Here is a 25,866-nt window from a genome sequence, read left to right as displayed (position 1 = left end):
ACCGTCCTGGGAATGATGTGACATGTGGGTGGACGGGAGAGTAAGTGACAGAACAATACTTCAGGGAGTTAGCTAGAGAGGTACTTAACAAACATTGACAGCACAAGAAAGAATACTGGTTTTGGTGAGGCCCCAAAATATGCTGCTGACAGTAAAATGATTTGGTCCTAGGCAGAGTTCTATCTAGCTGATCTGTTGAGAAAATGGCAGAACCCTTTTCAGCTAAAGCACTACGTAACTCCACAACCAACCTTGTGTCTCTGGTTTTCCTTCCAGTAAGTCCTAACGTTGGGGCCTGAGTCTAAGTCTGTGCTGTGACAGTGGTTGGAGGCCACATGTGGAGCTGGCTAGGCGTCCCTAACAAAGATTGGTTTCGTAAGGTGTCAGAAAGGAGCAAATCGTAGACATGTGTGTGGATACCAAAAGCTGATGTTCTCAGGGGAACCTCTCTCTTGGCTCAGAACATCAGTTTGGTGGCCTCGTGAGTAGAATTTGGACTGAGTGTACTGGTGTTCAGTAGAACACTGAATTTTGAGTGTGTGAATCAAAGCAATTTCATAATAACGTTGGTATCAAAGTGAACGCCAGGAATAGGATTTCACCAAATCCTTTCTTTATGTTGTCCGTTCACCAGGGAGTATCATTGCTAGCCTAATACTAACGATAATGAAGAAAATAATCATGGTAATAATAATAAGAACAACAGGGTAAAAATCTGACAACCAAAAACACACAACATGAGTGCTTACAACATGCACAGATTCAGACATGATTCTACATGCCACAGATTGCAATTAGCTCCAACTCACTGAGCTAGAAGTATCTTTTATTATTTCATTTAGATTTCTAAAAGAAGGGCCTTCTATTATATATATAATGGTGTAGGGCACATGGTATCGCAACACATTAATTAAAACACTGGAGTGTTTTATAAAATCACCAGCCACACCAATTAAATGGAAAACAGTAATCATGAAAAAGAAAATCTACCTTGGGTCTTGGGCCATGTCTTAGAGTTTAATGTAGGCAGCAGTAAAATCTCCCACATTTTGTTGATAATTATTTTTCTTTTGTGACCAGTATTGAGAATATCGGGATTGAGCACGTACTAAGATTGATTTGCCTAAGATGTGCAAGTGAATTTTCTGGATTATTATGCATTCCACTGTGGTAAAGACCGTTTTAAAGAAGCATTAATTTCACATTCGACTACTTCATTAAGCCGTAATAGTTGAAGATATGTCATACGCGAGGTGGCTTTTTGCAATCTCTGATGATTTCTTAAGAAGAGGAAGATTTAGTTAAAATGGGCACGGTTGCCGTTAACTTAACAATCAGAAGTATTTCGATCAGTTAACCATTTTTCCCCTTAAAAGATGAGGCCACTTGGGTGTTCAGGAGAGTACGCCTGCTACCCTGCCGTGTGTCAGTGCATTGGATACCGAAGAGACCATTTTCTGATCGGTTTTCTGTTACTCCCTGATATTTTGGAGGGGGGCAGGAGAGACCAAAGAACTTTTGAAATATTGAAGTTTCTTTATGATCACGTGCTCAGTGTCCATGTCACGTTCTCTACTTGAGCAAAGGAAGGAATGTTCTTGGGGAATAGAGGTCCACAGTCTACCACCGAGGTTTTTCTGTGGGTACCAGGCTGGGTCTGCGCCTCACACCGGAAGCACGGGTTCTGAGAGAAACGCTCGCTCACCCCTGGGTCTTTGACTGTGATACACTGCTCACCTGTGAGCTCTTCCCCGGGGGCCTTGCCTTTACCCCCCAAGCCTCCACCTAATAGTCATTCTCCTTAAAGCCTCCCCCACCCTGTCCCCAGCCCCAGGTGGAGTTTCTGGTTCCTTCCTCTGTGTCCTCCCCACACCCACTGTTTGCCCGGCAGGAGCTGGACCTCAGAGGGCCTGTGGGCTATGGGAAGGAAGGAACACTTTGTTTCTACCGAAATGGAGCACAGCTGCAGGGAGGGGTCCACGCAGGTCTGGAGCTGTTTTATATTCATAAAGATCATTCTGGCTGTTGTGCAGTGAAAGCTGAGAAGCAGCAGGGCTTCCCATTAGAAGGTGGAGGTTATGGTGGCTTGGACTGGACCTTTAGCTCTGGAGGTGGCATGAGCGATCATGTGGGGGAATTATTTTGGAGGACATTGATGCCATAGGAATTTAAAGCCAGAAATCCCTGGAGCAGAGGTCATGAGAGGTATGATTGACCCTGATTATCAAAGAGAGGGTCTGTAAAGCAACCCGAGGAAGGGAGAGAGGGGGGATGTGTAGGCATTACTCCCGGATGGCCAGTTCAAAGGTTGCTAGGTTCTAATTCTAACTTCAGCCTGGATTGGCTGATTTATTTCCCATTAGACATTTTCACAGAGTAATCCCCTGGAAGGAAAAAAACCCAAAAGACAAGAACCTGCGTCAGTCTCTCTAAGCAGACCTAGTAGACCTGCAGGGAGCTGGAAGGAAGCTGACGATTTTGTCTGGTATTCTTTTTCTAAGCATGAAACTCTGCCCTGAGAGCCACATGAACAGAGAAAACATTTTAAGTCCCTGTCTGTTTTTTCTTGTCAGTACCCAAAATGACCAGCCTTCTTGGCCACTCGCTCTGAATGAAATCCTTCTATACCCAAGAGCTGTTGTCACATTTGGGACGAATGCTTTTTCACTAGCGGCTGTTATTCTCTACAGGATACCCCAAACAGAGGACTGCGGCGCCCCGAAATGGGTTTTCCCCCAAGCCAGACCTGCAGACGCGCGAGGCCGAGAGGCAGCTGGTACAGCGGCTGAAGGAGAGGTGCCAGCAGCAGGCCAGGCAGCTGGGCCTCGTGCAGGGGGAGCTGCGGAGGGCCTTGTGCGGCTTCCAGGCGTTTGCCGTGTCCACTCAGTATTTCTCCAGAAAGGTGAGGCCACGTTTGGTGAATGTTGAGGGGCTTTTTGCTGGAGAGGTGGGTGGTGATGGTGACAGCTCTGTGTGTGTGTGTGTGTGTGTGTGTGTGTCTTAGTTTGGGTTTCGGGTTAGAGATCGATTCGATTTTCAGAAGGTCATACAAAATCTCCAGCAGCAGCATCTAACGTCTCAGGAGCCAAGATTATACTTATGTGTGAGAGAAATTAGTCTGGGGAGAATGCTTTAGTAACCTTGATTTCAAAAGGGAAAGTTATGTAGAAAAGGAAACAAGAACTTGTAAAAGAACATTTTGAAGGTGAGATCTTTGAAAAGGCTGGAACGTGAGATTGTTTGCGTTTTAGGGATGAAATGGCCAAATTCTAAAATTTCTGCACATTTCAGATAAAAGGGAGGCAGGGCCACAGTGCTATTCCACTTTGGCTTTTGTTGGGAAATGGAACGTGCCAGGTCTGGAGGCATCATGGCCGAGGACTCGGGGCCATGCTCACAGTGTTCACAGAGCAGTATGGTGTGGACGGCATCCTCTCTCCTCCCTTGGTTTCTCTGAAAATGCAGAGAGTTGGTTTCTTCCAGCAGATAAGTTGTCCAGAGGCCCCTGGGGCCATCCACACACTGAGTCTGCTATTAGCCGTGACGTAGCTAAGCTTTCCCACCTCTCAACATGGAGCAGAGGTTAATGGGAGCCTGGTGTCTGATGGAATGCACTTGTGTTCCAGCAAGAAATAGCCAAGGCATGTTTGGGGGAGAAGATGAACATTACCTTCGAGGTTTAAACAGTATGAATCAGCATGGTAAGAATCCATAAGGCATTTTGAGTTTCATATATGGACCTTCTGGTAACTATAAATGGGAGGAAGTAAAAATACTTTGTAAGTGCTCTCCAGATCAGAACATGGAATAGCTAAGTGTCTGGCTACGTTAAAGAAGAAAAGCAGAAGAACGTTAAGTCGTACCACGTCCCTGGTTTTGTTATCACCTGAACATTAAAGCACGGAGGACTCTGGCTTTTTATGACATCCTACAGCCCCGCCTGCCCCCAGTACAGAAGCCTGAGCTGCCTTTTTTGTGGTCGTTGTTGTTCTTTTCTATTTCACTCAAAGCTTTCAGCAGAAAGACCCAGTCACCAATTTGTTGGTGTAATGAAAGACAAGAAGAACAGACCTTCAGCCTCTTTCCCAACCACAGTGTTCACAGTGAATGACCACTTCAAATTGTATACCTTCCTTTCTGGTCTAGTACCATGGGTATCAACATTGAATAGCTCAAGTCACTCTACACCAACCCCTGTAAGAATTAAAATTACAAACACATTTTTGAGGGGCCAGCGAGGCCTGATTGCTGTGGTAAATAGTGAGCAGTTTTCTTATTAGAGAAACAGAGGCATGTTTTTTGTTTTTCAGCTTATGCGTATTTTCCACTGACTGTCAAGTCTTTAATAAAGAGAGGAGGACAGAGTTGTCCATTGAGGTTCAATGATAACACTGATGTTGTCACCCTGCCCTTCTGGGATTACTCTTCCCATGCATCAGCCAGTGTTTTAACAAATCCTTTGTTTAAATTTTAATTCCACTATAGTTAACACACAGTGTTACATTAGTTTAGGGAGTACAATAGAGTGATTCAGCTATTCCATACATCACCCGGTGCTCATCACACAACCGATCCTTGATGAAAGTTTCTACGGCTAGACCTATCAGCAGACACTGGTGTAACATATTGGTAATATGTGCTGTGTTCCCAAGGTGGAACTTTTGGACCCCATTTATGGCACTATGGCAGAGAAGGGAGTTCCTGTGCAGAAATTAAGGGTTGGTTCCCCATAGTTATGTAGTTCTGTGCCTCCAGAATAGTCCTTGTTGGCCCATGGACCAAGAGCTTTATTTCTCTGAAGCATACACATGGCTCTTAAATCAGAGACCAGAAAGGTCTAGCAGGTGATTTGTAGGCATCGCCTTCAGACCTCCCTACTTCTCGACTTGCACTCGGCATGACATTGCAGCAAGACGGATGGCAGACATGAATTTCATTTTCTTTTCAGTAAATCACAACCCGCAGCTCCAGACAGGCCTCCCAAAGGACCATGGCATTTCACCTCCCACACAATGTGTGCTTTTCTATCTTTCCGATCTCAACTCCCTCTCCGGATAAACCCCAGAACTAAAAATGGGCGTGTTAAAAAAAAAAGTCTGTAATTGAACATAAGTGGTTTCCGCAGAGGCTGCCACGTGTCCTACGTGGTTAAGATGGTTGATTTGAGAGTTTGCCCAGTTGTACCAGATTAGACTAGGAGGTGGGAGGCAGGGGCGGGAGCACCTAAGAAAATAGAGGCACAGCAACCAGGAAACCTCCAATGGTGGAACCCTCTCTTCCAAGGTCCCTGATCCCAAGATGCTCAGGGGCACTCTCTTGGGAAGCCAGTACTTTATAATTCTGTGGGGGGGTAGCCAGAGCCCCTCATGCCAGCTCTGAAGAGCGTGACCTCTATGGCCAGCGTGAAAAGGCAGTATCTCTTTTCTTTTGTGGTTAGAAGACTAGACTATGTCTCTTGGAAGTCGATTCATGTATTGTTTCTATACTGTAGCAGATTGGTCTGCAAAGCATGGCGCGGTAGGGAGGGCACAAGACCAGCAGGGAGTCAGCCCCATCTTCCGCTCCGTCTACATATGAAATCTTGACCAAGTTACTGTCCCTCTCTGAGCCTCATCACATCACCAAAAGGAGTACTATCCTTGCCTTGCTCCGGCTTCACAAGCCAAGTCCCCTCTGACCAGTCATGCTTGAGTCTCTGTTTCCTTAATTTCAAATAGGGTTAATCATGCTTCACAAAATTATTGTAAGAATGTCGTAAATTAATGAATGAAGTTACTTCAAACAATTATTGAGTGAAACCTTCCTTTTGAGTACAAGGAAATCTGACAAAGCCCTGCCCTCAAATATCTGACTCTCAAATAAGATGAATAAGACATAGATGAGACAAAGCTAAAACATAGTACAAACCACTCTTATTTCGCTATAAATGCACATAAAGAGTTGGCCTGGAGTGTACTTTAGGATAGAAATAATTTTCTAGTCTAGCTATTCAGCTGCTGCTATATATTTTTTTCCAGAATGTGCTGATACCATTAAGGATGTATTGGAAGTAAGTCTCAGTGTATGGGAAGTCACTAGAAAAAAGGAATTAGAAGCCTAGATAAGAATCTCCCATTCCGGCCCCATGCTTCACAGCTCCTGGCAGAGCAGCTGTGAAAACTGTCGGCTGTGACACAGCCTGAGCCCGGTGTCCAGGGATTCCAAGATGCCACATTTAGGTGCTAACATCAGCCTCACACTTGCGCTCGTTCCAGGCAGCGCCGCCCCGGCCTGGTCCTCACCACAGGGCAGACAGATCTGCTGAAATCTGTGCTGCGATACCTGCGGGTGGTGTAGTAATGAGCCTGACTCTCCGACTCTGCACTTCTTAGGGTCAAGTTGAATGATCCTTATTTTTTCTGGCTGCCTGGTTCCCCGGGAATGCTACTCTTTAGCAGCCCCTGGTGGCCAATCCAGGAAACAATGCAGGCGACGGTCCTGTATTAAGTGGTGTGCTGTGTACCATCAAGTTTTATACAAGTTACATCTGAGGGTGTATTGCTTTTCATCTTATTTTTAGTAAGATTTGTTATGTTTATTCAGTATTTTTATGTTGATTTGCATCATTTTTATCTTTGGCTTTATAAATGTGGTAGTAGATCATGGGTTTTAATTTCTTTATTATCACATAGTTTAGGCATAAAAGACTTGAAAACGAATATGAAATGTTTGTGTACTATATAAGCTTAATAAAAACTAATAATGCATCAGCCTCCTTTTTCCCCTGTGTGTATATATATATATATATATAGTTTTTACTATTTGATCTTATATTACACAATCATTTTAAATACAGAAGAGAAGAAAGAACAACATTCAAACACCCATCATCTATATTTAATATTTATTAACATTTTGCTATATTCACTTGATCTATGTTACTGTTGTTAGTTAAGGGTATATATTTTTAAATATAGTTTCTATATTTCAACTTCAACTTTTCAACTCACTTTCATTAGTAGATTTTTATCAATGCTGCCTCTACCCTATGAAAGTTTCTATGGAGGACTTAAAAGTAAAAGGCAGAACTCCTTAAAAACAATATCACTCCTGCTTATTGACCATCTCCAATGTCCCACACACATTAGATATATTTTATATGTATATATATGTATGTATAATACAGTATATTGTGTATGTAATATGGTATGTACATAAGAATGTACATAATATGTACATAAGATACATAGGATATAATATATAATCATATATATAATATATATCTATTTGTAACATTTATATTATTGTAACCATCACGACAACAACCCTGCAAGGCTTAGACACTATTCTCATACGACAGGTGAGGAAACTGAGCCTAGGGAGATTATGTAGCCCTTCTAAAAACCACATAATTAGAAAGGGATGGGAGCCATGATATAAAAGCAGGTTAGTCCATATTCAACACCCATGTTTTTCCACAGGATTATGTGCTACCTCTCCCTCTGCCCCTCTAACCTTCAAGGTACTCTTAATGTAATTAAGGAGAAAAGAACATAATCGGAAAAAGCAAAAAGTAAAACAGTTATCAAAAAGTTAACACTTGGACAGGATGTTAACAGAAAACTATTTAAAGTAATATTTAACCTGTTGCCATAAAGAAAAGGGTATGTGCACAGGTGCAAGCCCGATTATTGTGAATGGGAAGACCACGTGAATGGTCTAAGAAGGGGACTCGGAAGAGCCATGAAGGACATGAGTGGGATTCTAGATGAGTGAAGATGAAGGAAGAGCATATCATATGTGGGAAGGGGACATTCAAAGTCTGTTGTCTGCAAAGTGGTGTCCTAATGATTTATGAATAGAGACCTAGGCACTCAGGAATCATTTCTAAAATGCAATGATTGCTCTGTAACAGATCGAAAACCCCTCGTAGTGAAGACCACCCAGATTCATCTTCATGCTCCAGAGCCCTTGGCTTTGTTGTTTGGTCAGAGTAGGGTGAGTGCTAAAGGGGAGAAGAGAAAAGACAGGTGTAGAATCTCTTTGTAAAATAAATGCTTGCTGGCTTTAGCCATTTGGTATATTCAGATTTTAAAACCCAGGAATTTATCAGAATAAATGTCTGCCCTAGAGCTCCAAAAGCAGTCAAGATGCCATTATATCCAACCGCCAAAGGATTTTGTATTTCAGAGACTTTTCCATTGAATGGAACTCTCAGAGCTGAATCAAAATTGAGAACAGTAAGCTCTTTGTTGTTCCTTAAATCCTTAAAAAAAAAAAAAAGATCATTTAAATATAGTGTTTTCTGTCCCCCTCCTTTATAGACAATGCCCTATGATTATCTTTTCTTCCCTTAATTTTATCTTGAATAACTAAAGGCTTAGAGAGAATGTGAACACTTCTGACGATTCTTCAGTGTGTAACGTAGTGGGAAATGTTAGTGAAGTAGTAAATGGACCGTTCAGTGACTGCTGTTCTGGAAGAATGTATGTGTCACAACAGTAAATGTGGCCGCAGTACCTTGCTGGGACAACAGTGAGTGTTCGCTTTTACTTTTATGGCTCTAGCTTAAGGAAATTCTTAGCATAACCCCCAAAATATCAAAATATTCCCAATATCAGAGAGTGGAAATCCCTCCACTAGGCCAAGCAGCTCTTTGAAATATTAAGAACCTCTGGCTTAGGGTGTCAACAATGGAAAGCATCATGACAGATAGAAAATAAAACTTAAAATTACAAAGTCTTTTCAACTTTTATGGAAGATCCCCAGTACTGGTCCCCAATAAGAGCTAACTTCACTGATAATAATATAACTGTCATAGTAAGAAAATAATAGATATTTGACTAAGGTAGAAATTGCCCACATTCAGTTCATCTCTCTTAGACTTTGTCATAAATAGTTTCCTTTTTTAAATTAAATGATACCTCTTTTGAATACAGATGGATGCCAAGGGAGAGGAAAGATGAGTTTCATTTGCTACTTTTGAAAGGAAGCCTTCAGGCTTCCCCCAGCCCCTGGTGGGCAGTTGGTTAGAAGTGTTCTGTAGTAAAAGTGCATGCCTTTAAAATATGCAGAGATGCAGAATTTAGTGTCCTTTTCCTACAGGCCAAGGAGGCAGGAGAGCATTGTGGAAATGGCACATCACAAGGCCATGCCACTCAACCTCTTTAGACCCACGCCCTCTGATAAATACCACAGTCTCTGCTTTGGTGTCGCTGGAAAATTTATTTTAAAAGAAGTGAATTGCTGTAAACTCCCCTCTAAGTAAAAGCAAGTCAAAGGAATGATAACTTTAAAGAAGAAATACTGGCTGGAGAGATGGGAGATACATTTGCCTCGGCTCCAAAACCTCTTTCCTGTGAGAGAGGAGTTTGTTAACTTTTCTAAACCTCAGTTGTTGTTTTGTTTTGTTTAAGATTTATTTATTTATTTGAGAGAGAAAGAGAGAGCGTGAGCAGGGGGAGGGACAGAGGGAGAGAGAGAATCTTAAGCAGACTCCCTGCTGAGCATGGAGCCCTATGTGGGGCTTGATCTCACGACCCTGAGATCGTGACCTGTGCCAAAATCAAGAGTCAAGCAGTTAGCTGACTGAGCTACCCAGGTACTCCACCTAGACCTCAGTTTTTCGATGAAATGGGATAACTAAAGGTCCAACTTTGGGGACAAGACTAGAGTGTCACGCGCTGGCGTGTGTGATGTCATTTAGCTCCTCTAACTCTGTGAGGCAGTGCCGTAGTTTACCTGCCAGAGCGTGCTCAGCCCTTGCTGGGGTGATGGAGTATGCCTGTGCCTCGGGGAGGCCCACTTAAAGTGTACCTGCTGTGTGACGATCACAGTCTAGAAAATACGATAAATTTCTCTCTTTGGGAAAATCATTTTTAAGTAAGAAACTTCTGTGGAACACTGAAAGCATGAGTGAATGACTAAGGATATCACTGCCTCCTGCAGCTTCTCCAGGACAGTGCCCGCCAGCACAGAGAGATGGAGAGAGAAAGCTGCCTAATGAGGCCGAGCCCTCTCCTTGACTCCTTTTGGCATCTGCTTCCTGAAAGGGGCAAATGCCGTGGTGGATTGTTCTGTACCTTTCCACCTGGGGCAAGAGTGGGGAGCATGGACTTGTGTGAGGCACCTGTTGCCAGGAGAGAGCTCTGCTGAGAGCCTCCTTCCATGGCTCCCACCCCACCTCCTCCTCAACACACGTACGGTCTGAATCATGCCTGATTCCAAGGACACTTCACTCGCCGCCCTGGCTGTTCTGTTTAATGCAACACCTATTTGGTAAATGGAACATTTAAAAGCTACCGTCAGATCCTGACTTCTAATTCCTGAGAAGATACACTTGTTCAAATCACGATGTGTAGGATGTCTTATGACGCTAAGGGAGCCGCAGGAAGGAGCTCTTCCTCCAGCCAAGGTCACTGGGGTCCCTCAGAGAGGACAGATGCTTGTGAAGTGGCATCCAACAGCAACAAGATTTCAGCAGGCAGAGCAGGAGGGATCCCGTGCTGCAGGGGGTATAGCCCAGGGAAAGGACCGGACACTTCTGTGGAGGGGGGAGAGTCTTTTGCCTAAAGTTTGGAGTGTGGGACTGATGACAGCCAGGAATGAGGCAGAGGGGTTGGGGACTTGAATAGCAAAGTAAAGAGAAGAGACTCTCTTTGGGGTAGTCAGGAGGCACTGAGAGTTTTGGACAAAGTACTGAAGTGTGAAGCTGAAGTTTAGGAAGACCATATGCTAGTAGCATATGGGATGGATGGTACAAAGGAAATTCCAGCCAGGGGAAAAAATTAGGAGGCTCTGTTAGTATTACTAATAATCCAGGCAAGAGGTGAGAAGGCACAGAGGAGGATTGGGGTCTTGGCGGGAAGGACAGCGTAGATAGAGGACCGAGGACCAAGGTGGTGAGCCAACTGGGGAGCTTGTTGAGGCTTTAACTAGGACAAGATGCTCCAGAGGATGAGTGGCAAACCCTCCCCAGCCCAGCCCTGACAACACCCAAGCAAAAGTCACAATACTGTGAAATGCGGAGTGTGAAGAACTTAAGAGGTATGTGTGTTTATAGCTCAGAACTGTTTAAAGAGATCATGGGTGCTCTTTTAAGTATCTTTGGAACTGCATGCTCTGTGTATCAAGGAACTCTTAAGATCCAGGTCCAACAGACTTGTAGGGATGGGCATTTACCCCCCAAATATACTTTTAACTCAAATATCATGTGTCCCTTTGAGATTCAGAAGGACTTGTCTAGAATCCCACTCCTCATTTCAGCAGCATCCTAGGTCTCTCTCATTCTCTCAGGAATTTCAGGTGGGAGGAGCTTCTGTTCTTAATATAGTTACCTATGACTCAGAATTTCTGCTTCTCCTAAATTAACTCAATTTGTGGGTTACTACCATTCTGCCCGTGCTGATTATGTTGCCTGCAGTATCCCTCCACAGCTGGTATAGCCCCCTGCCCCTGATTTGGTTGAGTTTCGAGATTCTTTCTGCTTTCTGATGCTAGGGTCTTCTTAGGGAGGTAAACATGGGTTTAGATATCAAGAGAGAAAAAGGAAGCTCTAGAAAACTCAGGAGCCATTTATATAGAAGTGACATAGGGATGAGAGTGACAAGAGAGTGTGTACAGGGGTGCCTGGGTGGCTCAGCCATTAAGCATTTGCCTTTGGCTCAGGTCATGATCGCAGGGTCCTGGGATTGAGCCCCGCATAGCATTGGGCTCCCTGCTTGGCGGAAAGCCTGCTTCTCCCTCTTCCACTCCCCCCTGCTTGTGTTCCCTCTCTCGCTGTCTCTCTCTGTCAAATAAATAAATGAAATCTTTAAAAAAAAAAAAAAAAGAAAAAGAGAGAGAGAGAATACAGAAGGACAACGAAGACAGCACTTCTGTGGGGGCCAGAGAAAAAGAACGAAAAGAGGTGGTGAAAACAGGAGAATCCCACCTCACAGAAGGCAGATGAGGGAGGAATTTCTGCAGGGGGAGAGTGATTTATAATACCAGGTGCCATACAGTGGAGGAAAGAGATACAGAACGAGTTTGACAGTTTCAGAGGAGTATCTGTAAACAGTTAAGGACAACCAGGTTGTCCTGGTTTCTCAACAATCAGATGATGAGCAGTTCGGGCTTTCTTCCTTCTACCCTGAAGCCCGACATTTTACCCTGTGAGAAGCGGCAATGGTGACATCTACAGGGCATTGTCTGGAAGTGAAAGTCTCTGCCTAGAGAGAAGAGCACTTGCCAAACACTGCCTTAACTTCCAGGGAATCTTACAAAAAGCAAGTGCTGCCCTCCTCCCGCTCACTAACATGTGCGCTATAGACCTGCCTATTCCACAAACTTCATTGAAACCAGGTTTGAAATTAAAAACACACAACCACTTTTATTTTTCATTTTATTCCTGGCAATCAAATTACTAAGACAGCAAAAAAAAAAAAAAAAAAATTCATGTTGTACACTGCAAGCAGTTTGCTTATGAGATAATTCATAAAAGCAATTACATACCACACAAACCCAAGAGTCAAACAGTCTGAATCTGTAATTCAGTCCCTGGAGAGAGTGAAAGCCCATCACTTCTGCTCTACTAGGAACAGAAAAAGAAACATTTAAAATTCAAAAGTATTGAGACTTTATTTCATTACAGTGTTGTCTTGGAAACAAAGATTTATCGTAAGTACTGTCTGTACTAACACAGTAGATAGGAGGTGATGTAACTGCTCAAAGTATGTCCCTAATTTTTGTTTCAGTTTAAATGTATTGATTTTTTTTTTTTTTTGAGAGAAAGAGAGAGAGAGAGAACAGCAGGAGGGGCAGAGGGTGGGAGAGAATCTCAAGCAGGCTTCATGCTCAGCTCAGAGCCCTATATGGGGCTGGATCTCAGGACCCTAAGATCATGACCTGAGCCAAAATCAAGAGTCAGATGTTTAACTGAGCCACTCAGTTGCCCCTTGTTTCAGTTTAAAAGAAACACAGAGACAGAATGATATATTTATGTTAAAAGCATAAAGGAGGGCAAAGAAAAAGGGGGGGAGAACGAACAAATACAATTAATAGAAAATTGAATAGAAAAGATGGTAGATATTAATCCAAGTCTATCAATAATCACATTAACTATGAGTGGTCTAAACACACTAGTTGAAAGAGAGAGAGTGGGGCACCTGGGTGGCTCAGTTGGTTAAGAGTCTGACTCTTGATTTCAGCTCGGGTCATGATCTCAGGGTCGTGAGATTGAGCCCCGAGTCAAGCTCCATGCTGGCCGTGGAGCCTGCTCAAGATTCTCTCCCTCTCCCTCTCCCTCTGCCCCTCCTCACCCTGCTTGTGCACTCTCCCTCTCTCAAAAAAAAGATAGTATAAAAAATGGTGGTTTTAAACTTAATTAAATGTTGTCCACAAGAAACCTAATATATTTTTTTTATTTTTTTTTTTTCTGTTTGTGGATTTAATGACGGGGGGCTAAGATGGAGTGTGCCACTTGCTGTTTCTGCTTTTCCAGTGGTGAGGGAGCCCCCTGTAGGTGTGTTGAGGTGGGTGGGCCATTCAATGCAGGGTTGGGGTGGTGGGGGGAGCTAGTGGGGCAGAAGGACTTTCAGGGGCCCCAAGACACGGGACTGCTGGGCAGTATGGAGGTTCCTTCCAGCAGGTGACGAGGCATCTCAAGTGGTGCTGAGGCTGGTGTGAAAGCACTTGACCCCTTCCCTTCACTTCTGAAAAGTTTGCCCATAGCCAGCAGGAGTGTGGGATGGTCACTGACCCACTGAGGCTCGCCCACTCATAAAAAAACCAATTTACATATAAAGACTGAGATTTTAGGTAAAGGAATAGAGAAAGATATAGCAAATGCTAACACTAATCAAAAGAAATAGGGAATAGCTATATTAATTTGAGACACAGACTTCAGCTCAAGGAATTTTATTGGTGATAAAGAGGGGCACCACATAATGATAAAGTGGTCAATTCTCCAGACATGAAAAGCATTAAGGTAGTTGTTGGTATTTTAGGCTGACTCTGGGCCTAGTGATTTTTGCATTCAGATAATGTTCAGTTGTTGCAGTCCTGAGAACCTTGTCTCTTTAATCTCAAAAGTCTGCTGTAAAGCCTCTAGGATTTAGGTAGGAAAAGAATTGTAAACATCAAATGTGTCCTGGGCACTGTTATGCCCTTTATATTTCTTACATACATTATTTCATTTAATTCTCACATTAATTAACCTTTGATGCAAGTGTTTTGATGCCCATTTTATAGATAACTCAGGTTGCTTTGATCACATAATATTTTATTTATTATTTCATATATGAAATATTTAACACGCACCTGGTAAGTCTCAGAATAATAAAGTGGATATGACACAGGGTCTTTCCTCAAGAAAATCCCAGTCAGAATCCCATGGTATAGTCTCAGAACACCTCATTTCACTCTCTTAGCAGAAAGACAGGTGGGGGAGCTCAGGAGAGTATTCCCATTTGCCAGATAAAGAAACAAAGGAAGAGAAATTGTTTCTGGCCTAAGGTCTGATGGCTGGTAAGCAGTAGAATTAAGGTCTCCTGCTCCATGAAGGTCTCCTGCCTCCAATTCCAGTGCTCCTTCCACTATGCTAACCATATTTTATTGACAAAAACATCAGATTGATTTACCATGGTCAGAATGACACGGAGGGGAGTTTTGCCTATTGCTATTATAGCAAGATGAAGCCAGGTGGGACATTTATTGCAGCCCTTGCCTCTGACTGGGCTGCATGGAAAGTGACATTTCTCCCAAACACCACTGGGGTAGTAACGCATAACCTTTTCTCAGGTAGTAGTGAGAGCATTTCTGCTTTGATTTTCCTTATCACTGTATATCAGGCAATGCCAACAGAACAAAAACTCAGTGCAAAATAGCATCTTGATTTCATGCTGGGATGTCACTCTTCTGACAATCAATGTAGGACAGTGTTCAGTGGCTACAGTGATAAGGCATGCTTCGTTCAACAGTTTGGCACGATGAATGAAAGAACACTAGTACCATATTGGTTTCTTATTCCCCTAAATTAAGTAACAACTGTAGCTGTGCTGAGATTAAATCTGAGGTTGGCCAGAGGGTCAGTACTCTGCTCCACTCCTGGAGACAAATACCCATCCATGGAAGACTTTCCACCATGCCCAGGGCAAGCCATGAAACAGATTCAGATGGCTGCTAAGTGAAATCCACAAGATGCTATATTTCCCCTCAAAAGTAAAGACTTGAGCAATTTTTCAGACCTGAGCTGTTCAGAATATTTTTCTTTATATGGTCAGAATTTGTTTTCTTCTTCAGTTCTTTATTTATACTTTTGACAGTGAGCAACCATTCAGAATGACCATTTCTTATGTGAAAACCCAATGGGAAGACTAAGCAGGTGTTCCAAAAGATCCAAAATTGAGTTCTGGTCCTGGGCAAGATGGAGAAAGCACACTCCACCCCATCTCCCATTGAATGCAGCTGTATGAGCTGAGCAGAATGTATGGAGTAGTTATTTGAGAACTCTGACAAGTAGTATGTAACAGGCGAATTGGAAAGACCAGAATTTGAAGTGTCACAGAACTGGTTGTGAGTTTACAAGTTTTTCTCTCCAGTATTCCCTGGCCTACACTCAGGGCAGCTTGAGACCTAGAAGTAGACTGAACATGAGCAGGGGGAGCTCCATGAGAAATGAGAAACAAAACTTCTAGTATTCAGAGAGAGCTAAGTAAGTCTTCTGTTTTTTCTTCATTTTCTCCTACTCCCAGCCTACACATGGCCTGTGGGCGGGACTGCAGCAGTTGTGGTGGCAGGAGCCTGCCAAAGCCAGGCCCTAAGAGTGGGGAGCTTTCCTCTCTGCTTGGAGAAGCTATATTCCAAGAGGGTGAGGCAAACTCACATTGCTTTTATTCCCTCTTTATGAGTCTGTCACTTAGCCACAGATATGAGCACAAGGTAGAGGTGCTCAGCACAGTGGGATAACTCAAGTCCCAGCTTTCTGGCTGGAGGATGGAAAGGGGCAGGCCCAGAGAACGGGAAAAAACTACAGGCATTGGGAAGAGGAAGAAACTTGAGAAAATGACCCTTTAACTTTGGTTTATAAACCCCTGGGCCTACCCCTGAGCTATATATGTGCGAATCTCACCCTAACAGCATACATAGACTTGGAGAACTGGACTCTAGGACAGGCCACCACCCAAGTGCCAGAGTGGCCATTGTTTGTGCACATGTGACACAGATTCTACTAGCATCTCAAAGGCTTTGAAAACTAAACTGACATTAGAGGCACAACCCACAGAAGGCTGGATGGAACTAGAAGCCTGGACACTACTTGTTCAGTTGCCTGCCATCGAGTGTCCACAGGACTCAAACAGGACCCAAAGTCATATAATATTCAAAGTGCCCAGGAAACCATCTAAAATTAGTCAGCATACAAAGAATCAGGAAAAGGTTGACTTGTATGAGAAAAGTCAGCAAACAGGCCGTAAAGTCATGATGACCCAGATACTGGATTTATTTGTCAAAGACATTAAATTCAACCATTTTTTAAATGTTCCAAGAAGTAAAGTCAAGCACTCATAAAGTGAATGAAAAGAGAGAAAGTCTTATCAAAGAAATAGAAGATGTAAAGAAGAATCAAATGGAAATTTTAGAACTGAAAGATACAAGAACCAAAATAAGAAACTCAGTAGATACAGAAGATAGAGGAAAAAGTCAGTGAATTTGTTGATCAATAGAAATCATCCAATAGGAACAATAGAAAGAAAATAGATTTTTAAAAATGGACTCAGGAACCCGTGAGACAATATTAGAAGGCCTAATATTTCTGTCACAGGAGTCCCAGAAAAAGAGACAGCATATATGCAGAAAAAAATATTTGAAGAAATATTGCCCCAAAACTTCCCAAATTGGTGAAAGACATAAACCTACAGATTCAAGAAGCTCAGTGAACCTCAAAAGGTTTCAAAGAAATCCATGCCCAGACATAATCAAACTGCTGAAAACTAAAGACAAAGAAAAAAATATTGAAAGCAATCAGAGAAAAATTTCATATTACCTGTAAGGAGCAACAATTCAGATGACTGCAGACTTCTCATCATAAATCATAGAGGCCAGAAGACAGTGGAACATCTTCAAAATGCTGGAAGAAACAACTGTAAACCTAGAATTCTCTAACCAGGGAGACTGTCCTTTAGAGATAGGTGAAGGAAAGGCTCAGATGAAGGAAACCTAAAAGAATCTTTTGTCTGCCTACCCAATCTAAAAGAACTGTTTAAACAAGTTCTCCAGACAGGTGGGAACAGACACCCATCCAAGTTCTAGAAGGAATTAGAGCAATAGGAATGAGGAGGAACAGAAATAACAAATGGCTGGATATATAACGCACTATACTTTTCCTATTGAGTTCTTTAAAATACAGTAAAAAACGGGGCGCCTGGGTGGCTCAGTTGATTAAGTGTCTGCCTTTGGCTCAGGTCATGGTTTTAGGGTCCCAGGATCAAGCCCTGCATCAGGCTCCCTGCTCAGCAGGAATCCTGCTTCTCTCTCTGCCTCTCCCCTCTGCCCATACTCGCTCTCTCAAATAAAAAAAATAAAATCCTAAAAAAATTACTTAAAGGGGCGCCTGGGTGGCACAGTGGTTAAGCGTCTGCCTTCGGCTCAGGGCGTGATCCCGGCGTTCTGGAATCGAGCCCCACATCAGGCTCCTCCGCTGTGAGCCTGCTTCTTCCTCTCCCACTCCCCCTGCTTGTGTTCCCTCTCTCGTTGGCTGTCTCTATCTCTGTCGAATAAATAAATAAAATCTTAAAAAAAATTACTTAAAAAATAAAATACAGTAAAAGCTGAAAGCCAAAATTATCATCTAATGCGGTTTTTGGCATACGTAGATGCGATTCTCACCAGATTACTACACAGAGGAGATTGGGCAGAGAGATCTATGCGGCAGTAAAGTTTCTTCATTCCACTCGTAGTAGTAAAATAATGATTTTAATTAGTCTGTGAGAAGTAAAATTTGTGTATTGTAGTTCCCAAATCAACAACTAAAAAAGTATACAAAAAGAGGCGGCCAAAATGCAATCAACAAATTAAAATGGAGTATAAAAAAAATGTTCAAATAACCCTAAGGAAGGCAAGGCGGTAGAAAAAGGAGAACAAAACAAGAAGGAAGAAATGGAAACAATAAAATGATAGCTCTAAATTTAAACATACCAATAATTATATTAAATTTATTGTAATGATTTCAGCAAACTACAGCCCATGGGCCGAATCTGTTTTTGTAAATAAGGTTTTCTTGGAACACGGCCACACTCATTCCTTTCTGTACTCCGTATGGCTGCTTTCTCACTTCAGTAGTGGAGTTGAGTAGTGAAGCAGACTATACAGGCCACAAAGGTCCAAAATATTTATTATCTGGCTTTTTATAGTAAGCTTGCTGACCTTGGGTCTAAACACGCCAACTAGAAGATCAAGATTGTCAGAGTGTGTATGGAAAACATGACCCAGTTACATGCTGTCAATAAGAAAGTCGCTTAAAATATCTATTTATCTATCTATAACATTATATATATATATATATATATATATATATGTATATATATATATATATATGTTAAAAGTCAAAGGATATAACATGGAACCACAGATCAAAAGTAAACTGAAGTGGCTGTATTGATATCAGACACTGATATCAAGTAGGTGACAGAGCAGAGCAAATTACCAGGGATGAAAGGGCTGTTACATAATGATAAAAAGTTCAACTCACCAAGAAGACCTAACAATCCTAAATGTGTGTGCACCTAACAGTAGAACTTTGAAATACATGGAGCAAAAATGGGACAAACTGAAAGGAGAAAAAAGAGAAATCCAAAATTGTGCTTGGAGATTTTAACATCTCTGTCTCGGTGATAAACAGAAACAGTAGACAGAAAATTAACAAGGATATGGAAGAACTGAATAACACCATCAACCAACAGGATCTCACTGTTGTTTAACAAATGCTCCACTCAACAGTAGCAGAATACACATTCTTTTCAAGCGGACAAGAATAGAACATTTGCCAAGATAGACTATGTTCTGGATCATAAAATGAACTAATTAAAAATAATTGTAATGATGCGAAGTATGTTCTCTGACTTTGATGAAATTGGACACAAATCAGTAAGAGAAAGATAACAGGAGAATCTTAAAACATTTGGAAATTAAATAACATACTTCTAAAGAACCCATGGGTCAAAAAGCAGTCTTTTTTGTAGGGAAATTAGACAATATTTTAAATTGAAGGAAAATAAAAACACAGCATTCAGAAATTTGTGGAACATGGCTAACTTAGGACTTAGAAGGATCTTTATAGCATCAAATTCTCAGAAAAGAAGAAAGGTCTCAAATCAATAATCTAAGTTTCCACCTCAAGACACAAATGAAAAAGAATATACACTTATAGCATATAACGTAATTATAGCACAAAATACTTCAAAACAAAATGAAGAGAGATAATAAAGGTAGGAAGAGAAATCAATGAAATTGAGAACAGAAAAATAATAGAGAATCAATGAAACCAAAAACTGTTTGAGACAGTCAATAAAGTTGATAAACCTATCGTAAGGCTAACAAAGAAAAAAGCAAACGAACTTACTAGCATTAGGAATGAAAGAGGGAATATTCCCATAGACCCCCACAGATTCAAAAGGAATAAGTTATTAATACATGGGACAACTTGGGTGGATTCGCAGACGCATTCTAGTGAGTGAACTAAGCTAGTCTCAAAAAATTACATACTCTTTGATTACATATATATATATATATATATATATATTACATATATATATATATATATATATATATATATATATTACATATATATATATATATATAATATATGACAGTTTCCAAAAGATAAAGCTACAGTGTTAGAAAGTAGATCAGTAGTTTCCAAGGGTCAGCTGGGGGGTGGGTTGCAAGGAGAATTTTTTTGACTGATGTACCTTCTGTGTCCTGGTTGCAGTGGTAGTTACATAAATCTAGAAATATTTTAAAATGTATAGAACCATACACACAAAAATTCACACATGCACACACAACACAGTCCACGTTACTGTGTGTTAATTTTTTAAATATTTTTTAAAGAAATGATGACAATTCATGTGATCATTTTCTTAATTGTCCTTTGGGTCTTACTCATTTGAAATGTATAGGAAAGGCAAATGTGTATGGTGCTCCGTGGAGTGAATTTTCACTTCTCTATGGAAATAGATTGCATCTGTAGTAGGACAATGTGTGAAGTGTTCCTTTGTGATGACTAATATTCCAAGCATGTATTTCCCCTGATTTAGCGATCCAGGCACACAGGCACCTTCCCCATAGCATGCCACAGAGCTCAACGAGCACTCGTATTCTCAGCTTCACCCTTAAAAGCCTAAGAGACCAAAAAGATTTCAAAGGGGCAGAAATTAATGTCTGGCTTCCCATTCTCCCTCAATTAGAGGGCAATTATCCAAGCTGGAAAGAGGAAAGAAGGTTCTAGAAGAATCTCAAGATTCAGCCTTAGTCTGTTTGCACCTGCCTCAGGCCTGAGTCCTTGAAGAGGGACTTAAACTCACTGGAACCCCCACCATAATTTGAGGGATCCCAAAGTGGTGGGGACCTTTACCTGGCTCGTCCCAGTTGGACTCCTGGTAGTTATAAACCTCACTGCCTTCTTTCCAGCCACAGTGGAGGAGCAGAGGTTGCTGGAGAGTGGTAAGGGCAGAACAAGTCTCCTGCAAGCTTCAGTGGCTAGAGAACACCTCCAATACAAGATGGAGAAGGGGACCTGCCTGAACCTGACAACCAGAGGGCGCAGTCCTTCTCGGATGCTGTGAGGACAAAGCCAGGGACCACAGCCCTTTAGGTATAGTTTTACCCAGCAGCAGGTGTGATGTGAAAGGTCACACTCCCAGGATCTTTCCAGAAGAGTCATAGGTCAAAGGGTGCCAGCCCAGACAGGAGATGGAAGAAGAACCAGAAGCCAGCAAATCCTTGCTCCTACCGTGATCAGTGACATGAGTCCCCTGGGATCAACCCAGGGTGGAGCGGAGAGTAGAAAAACCCAGGAAGGGGTTTTATTTTTATTTATTTGTTTTTAAATATTTTATTTATTTGAGAGAAAGAGAGAGTGCAGAGAGCACAAGTAGGGAGGTGGGGAGAGGGAATAGATGTAGGGGCAGAAGCTGACTTTCCCCTGAGCAGGGAGGTCGACACGGGGCTCAATCCCAGGATCCCGAGATCATGACCTGAGCCGAAGGCAGACACCCAACCAACTGAGCTACCCAGGCGCCCCTGGGTTTGGGGGTTTTAAACTAGGAAGTGGCTGAGTTCTGTAAACCTGAATTGAAAAACAATGGGACTTGCTCTCACCTAAAAGAAACTAGATTATGTTTCCCCATACTGAGGGAAAATGGAGGCTCAAGGGTGGAGATTAAGGACAGAGAGTAAGAATTTTTTTAATACTTTTGAATTCTTGAAATTCATATCTATAACATACCTTTAAAAAACTGTTCTAACGGAAAACCAAGAAAGAATGGTGGTATCAGTGGGGTAGGCACTGGCAATACGTTCTAGCCCCCAGATCAGGTCCCAGAGCTATAAAACAGCCGTGGACATGAGATAGTCTCTTTTCACAGCTGGAAAACCAGAGCTCAGAGAGGCTAAGTTAGCCAAGGCTGCACAGCAGAGCCAGGATTTGAAGGCATCGGGCCCTCAACCTGTGCTCTTCCCCTCTGTTCCACAGCACGCTCACACAGCAAGACAAAACTCAAGGATAACCAGTCACTCGTTCTCGTGGGAGCCCTATCCCACGGCAGGGGAGGTAGAGAACCTGAGAAGGACACAATGATGCTGGCATCAGCGTGGCCAGCTGGTCCTGCCACTGGGCTGCTGTAAGTCTCCATTGACACGAGAGAATAGTTAACATTTGCTTTAACTTTAAAAATAACGGAGTTTAAAGAGGGGAGTTCCCAAGAGGAAGGGGGATCCCCCCACCATACTCATTTCTCCGGGAGTTAGATTGGGCATAACCAGTGGGGTGTACTGTGTTGGCGGTGTCACAAACCTCTACTTGGAATAGTTCAAATTGTTCGGAAAGAAAGTATGCATCCAAGATGGGTGTATGGGGCGTTCTGCCTTTATCAGCCAAGGAAAAAACAGAATTCAGTTTAGGCTGCTACAGAATAAATCCCAAGCTGGGGATAGCTGTGACTGCCTGCTTTCACATTCCCTTCTAGGAAAATCTACCTTGACTTTAGGAGGATTGAACATAGCAAGGGAAGAAAGAGGTGGGACAACCAAATTAGAATGTGCAGCTAGCTAGAACCCTTCCTGCTGCTGCTAGTAATCTATAGCAAGGCTCCTAAAGGGGCGGATTTCTGGGCTTCTGCCCAGATGCAGGTGCTGCTGGAGTGGAGGAACAGTGTGGAAGGTCTGTGCCAGGGACAAAATCTGGAGCCCATAAAGTAGACTAGACTGAGCGAGGAGAAAGTTTGCAACTGCGGCCAACAAAGCAGAACAGCTAAAATTTCTAGGGCAATGAAACAAAGGGGCTTGATACTACGTAACCAGAAGCTACAGTGTTTATAGCATGTGGCATAGTTAAGGATGGAAAATAACCTGGCAGAATATAGGGATTACTTCTAGGCATTGGCACTAAGAGGGACTGTTGTACTGTTTCCCCATCATTCTTGTTAGCTAACATTTATGTATGCTTACCATGTGCCAAGCACTTGGGAATGGGCTCCCTGCACCTCGTCCTGTTTAATTCTTTCCACAACATTGTGGTGGGCCCTGTCATTAGTAAGAGGCGAACTGCTTTGCCTGAAGTCACATAAGTAAGTCAGAGCAGGGCTGAGATCTGGAGCAAGGTGCTTTCATGGTAAAGCCTGTGTTCCTCGCTGCATTCTGCTCCCTCCTAGTATGTTACATTTAGAATGATACTTAGTATGATAAAAGTGAGAGCACACAGCAGAGATAGCACTGAATTGGGGATCAGTAAACCCGACTCAACCCCGATCCTTATCAGCAGTGTGACCTGGGAGATTCACAAAACCCCTCTCTGTTTCCTCATCTGTAAAATGAGACTCTTACGAGGGTGAATTGAGACAGTATCTGTGAGCATGGCTTGAATATGCTGCTACCTCATGACAATGACTGTTTATTCAAACGATAATCGTCAAGTGCCTGCTGTGGACCGGAACTGTGCTGAGTACCCAGAATACAATAAGGCACAAAGCAGACATGGTCTATGTGCTCATAGAGCTCAGATTCTGGTAGAAGGATGGATCAGGTTGCCACAAAAATTAATATGAAAAGCAGTAGTGGAGTCTATGACCTAGTCTGGGAGGTCAGGGATGGGAGCTCTGAGATTGAAGGAGGTCGGGGAACAATGTTGCCAGCATTGGGGTTGGGTGGGAGGGGAGTGTGGCTGCATGTAAAATCACCCCAGAGGGGAGGGGACACGGCAGGTCTACAGAGTGGAAGGAGGCCAGGGGGGGCCAGTAGAGCCCGAGGCTGGGAAGGTGGTGGACAGGCCACATCATCCAGAGCCTTACCGGTGATGGAGAGCCTGGTCCTTATCTAAGAGTAAAAGGAAGTCTCCGCAGAGTGACCTGAGAAGACTCACATTTCGAGAACAGATGCACAGGGAAACCAAACAGGAGGTTATGGAAGTAGTCCACATCGGAGTGGCTGGTGGTGGCTGAGACCAACATGGTGGGCGTGGTGACAGAAGTCTATGGATGGCTGGAGAGGTGTTTAGGAGGGAAGTTGAGGAGGGAGAGGTGATGAGTTGAAATAGGGGTAGGGGCACCTGGGTGGCTTAGTCAGTTAAGCATCCAACTCTTGATTTCGGTTCAGGTCATCATCTCAGGGTTGTGAGATTGAGACCTGCGTCAGGCTCTGCGCTGGGTGTGGAGTCTGCTTAAGACTCTCTCTCTCCCTCTCCCTCCCCCCGCCCCTAAAAAAAAAGAATGGGGTTAAGAAAAGGTTGCTGCCAGGAGCGAGGTCTGGGTCTCTGGCTGGGGAGCAAGGTGAATGGCGGTACCACTCACTGAGGTAGAAAGGAAGAGACAGGTCGTCTCTGCAGAGGTTCATGAATTGGGCTGCCAGACGCGGAGAGTTTGAGGTGCCTCTGAGACATTGGGCGAAGATGTCAAGTAGGCGAAATAGCACCAGCACTCTTGAAACCGTCGGCAGGACATTTTGTCTGACATTTGCCTTTCGAGGAAGTGACACAGCACCTGCTGTGGGCCTTCAGAGTCTGGGTCCCTACAGATTCTTCTTCCGTGTAAGACGCAGAGCCTTCCTTCAGACAGCCGGCTTCATTTGTGACATTGCGTGAACACATGACAATGAGAAAGCGTAAGTCAGCGTGGATGAATTATCAAGTACTGGTGTGTGCTGGAAATGAGGGGGGCTGCTTCCTGGAAAAAGTGAGGCTCACGTGGGAGACACCCGGCAGGCCGAAGGACAGGTGGCAGAGAAGACAGTGATCCAGCCGTGTGAGCAAGAGCAGAGAGGATTAATACAGCGCTGAGCTGGCAAGCAGGAAGGCGGGGGGCTGGCCAGACTGTGCAGTGGGCACATTAGATGCTTTCGGGTCTCAGAGGCCCGCCGCTCAACACAGAGATGTATTTGCAGATGAGACGTGTGTTCTTAGAATTGGCTTTCTACTTCATCGGCTTCTGGTCTTGGGAAAGGACGCTCACTCACTGCAAATGGCAAACACAGGTTCAAATGACATGAAAATTAAGTGTGTGTATACATTTATATATATATATTTTTTCCTCATACAAGGTTTTAGGCAGTTGGCAAAAATGATACTTTAAAAACACGAGGGCCTAATGGAGATGATGCCTATTTCACACAATCGTAGCTGTGGGGGGCCGCTGGGGGTGACTGTAATCGAACCCGGAGACCCTACATGGGAGGGAATGGACAGCACTGCGGAACAAAGGCAGAAATGTGTTTCTAAGGAAAGACTGAATAAGTGGCCCTTTTCAAATTATCAGACACATGGAAAAATGTCTTCTGATTTGAATAAGAAGTATGTGAGTGGAAAGATTTCTCTTTCTCATTCTGGGGCTCTCATCTTTGCGCTCCTGCTCCAGCGGCCCTGCCATCCTCCTCCTCTCTTTCAGGTCAGAAGCGGCTCAGCCTCTGTGGGTTTCAAGCCCCTCACAGGGTGTGCGTGTGGGAACAGAGTGGGAGCGCAGCCATGGGCGTGGTCCGTGCCGAAGGAGGGCTTGCTTCCCGGTCTGCTGGAAAAGGAGACACAGTGCCCAGGGCATCAGCACATCCAGTCCCCCCAACTTACTGCTGTCCTGGAGAATCATCTGCAGACCCCATGCAGAGAGGAAGCGTTTGCCTTTCATTTCTAACTGTCCACTCTGTGTCAGTAATAGGGAAACTTACTTGTGCGAAACATACAAAGTAGTTCAGGGACAGCCGCTTTGGGGCCCATTTAAAATAAGTTGACCTACATTGTATATAATTAAACCTCGAGTACGGGTTGCATTTTTGAAAAATGCTTTTAAGCTAAGGAATACTTTTTTAGTGCACCACAGCAAAATTCCCAAAGAAGGAGAAAAAATAATCTGTGTGTATTTATAAAACATCTCTTTGCATGAATATATTTTCTGAGAGGTAGACAGCAAGGGGAAATGTGACAGCCAAAAGAATAATCATCTCTTCTACTGGAAGAGACTTTTTTTGATAACAAAACAAAGTAATGAAGAGTTCCATTTACTTATCCAAGCCCAGTGGAAATCCTGTGTTCATCAGACTCCTGACATTATCTGAACTTTCGGCTGTAACCATGACTTATGTCCACACTCAGTAAAAGTACCATATTTTTGTAAGCCAAGCTCTGCTTGGGTTGCAGAACTTTGCATGTGCATT

The 25,866-nt window shown here is 43.2% G+C and overlaps 1 protein-coding gene across 2 annotated transcripts in view; it reads left to right on the top strand.

The window, feature by feature from the left end:
• MTUS2 (microtubule associated scaffold protein 2) overlaps positions 1–25,866 on the top strand; it is a 553,081-nt gene that overhangs the window by 416,554 nt on the left and 110,661 nt on the right. For both annotated transcript variants that reach the window (XM_057309483.1, XM_057309482.1), the window contains exon 8: positions 2,691–2,902. In XM_057309483.1, coding sequence (XP_057165466.1) covers positions 2,691–2,902 — 212 coding nt within the window. The remainder of the gene's footprint in view (positions 1–2,690; positions 2,903–25,866) is intronic.

This window comes from Ursus arctos, unplaced genomic scaffold (genome assembly GCF_023065955.2).
Source record: "Ursus arctos isolate Adak ecotype North America unplaced genomic scaffold, UrsArc2.0 scaffold_10, whole genome shotgun sequence".
NCBI classification, from domain to species: Eukaryota; Metazoa; Chordata; class Mammalia; order Carnivora; family Ursidae; genus Ursus; species Ursus arctos.
Note: the sequence above shows the minus strand (reverse complement) of the source record. Positions and strands in the feature narration are given on the sequence as shown.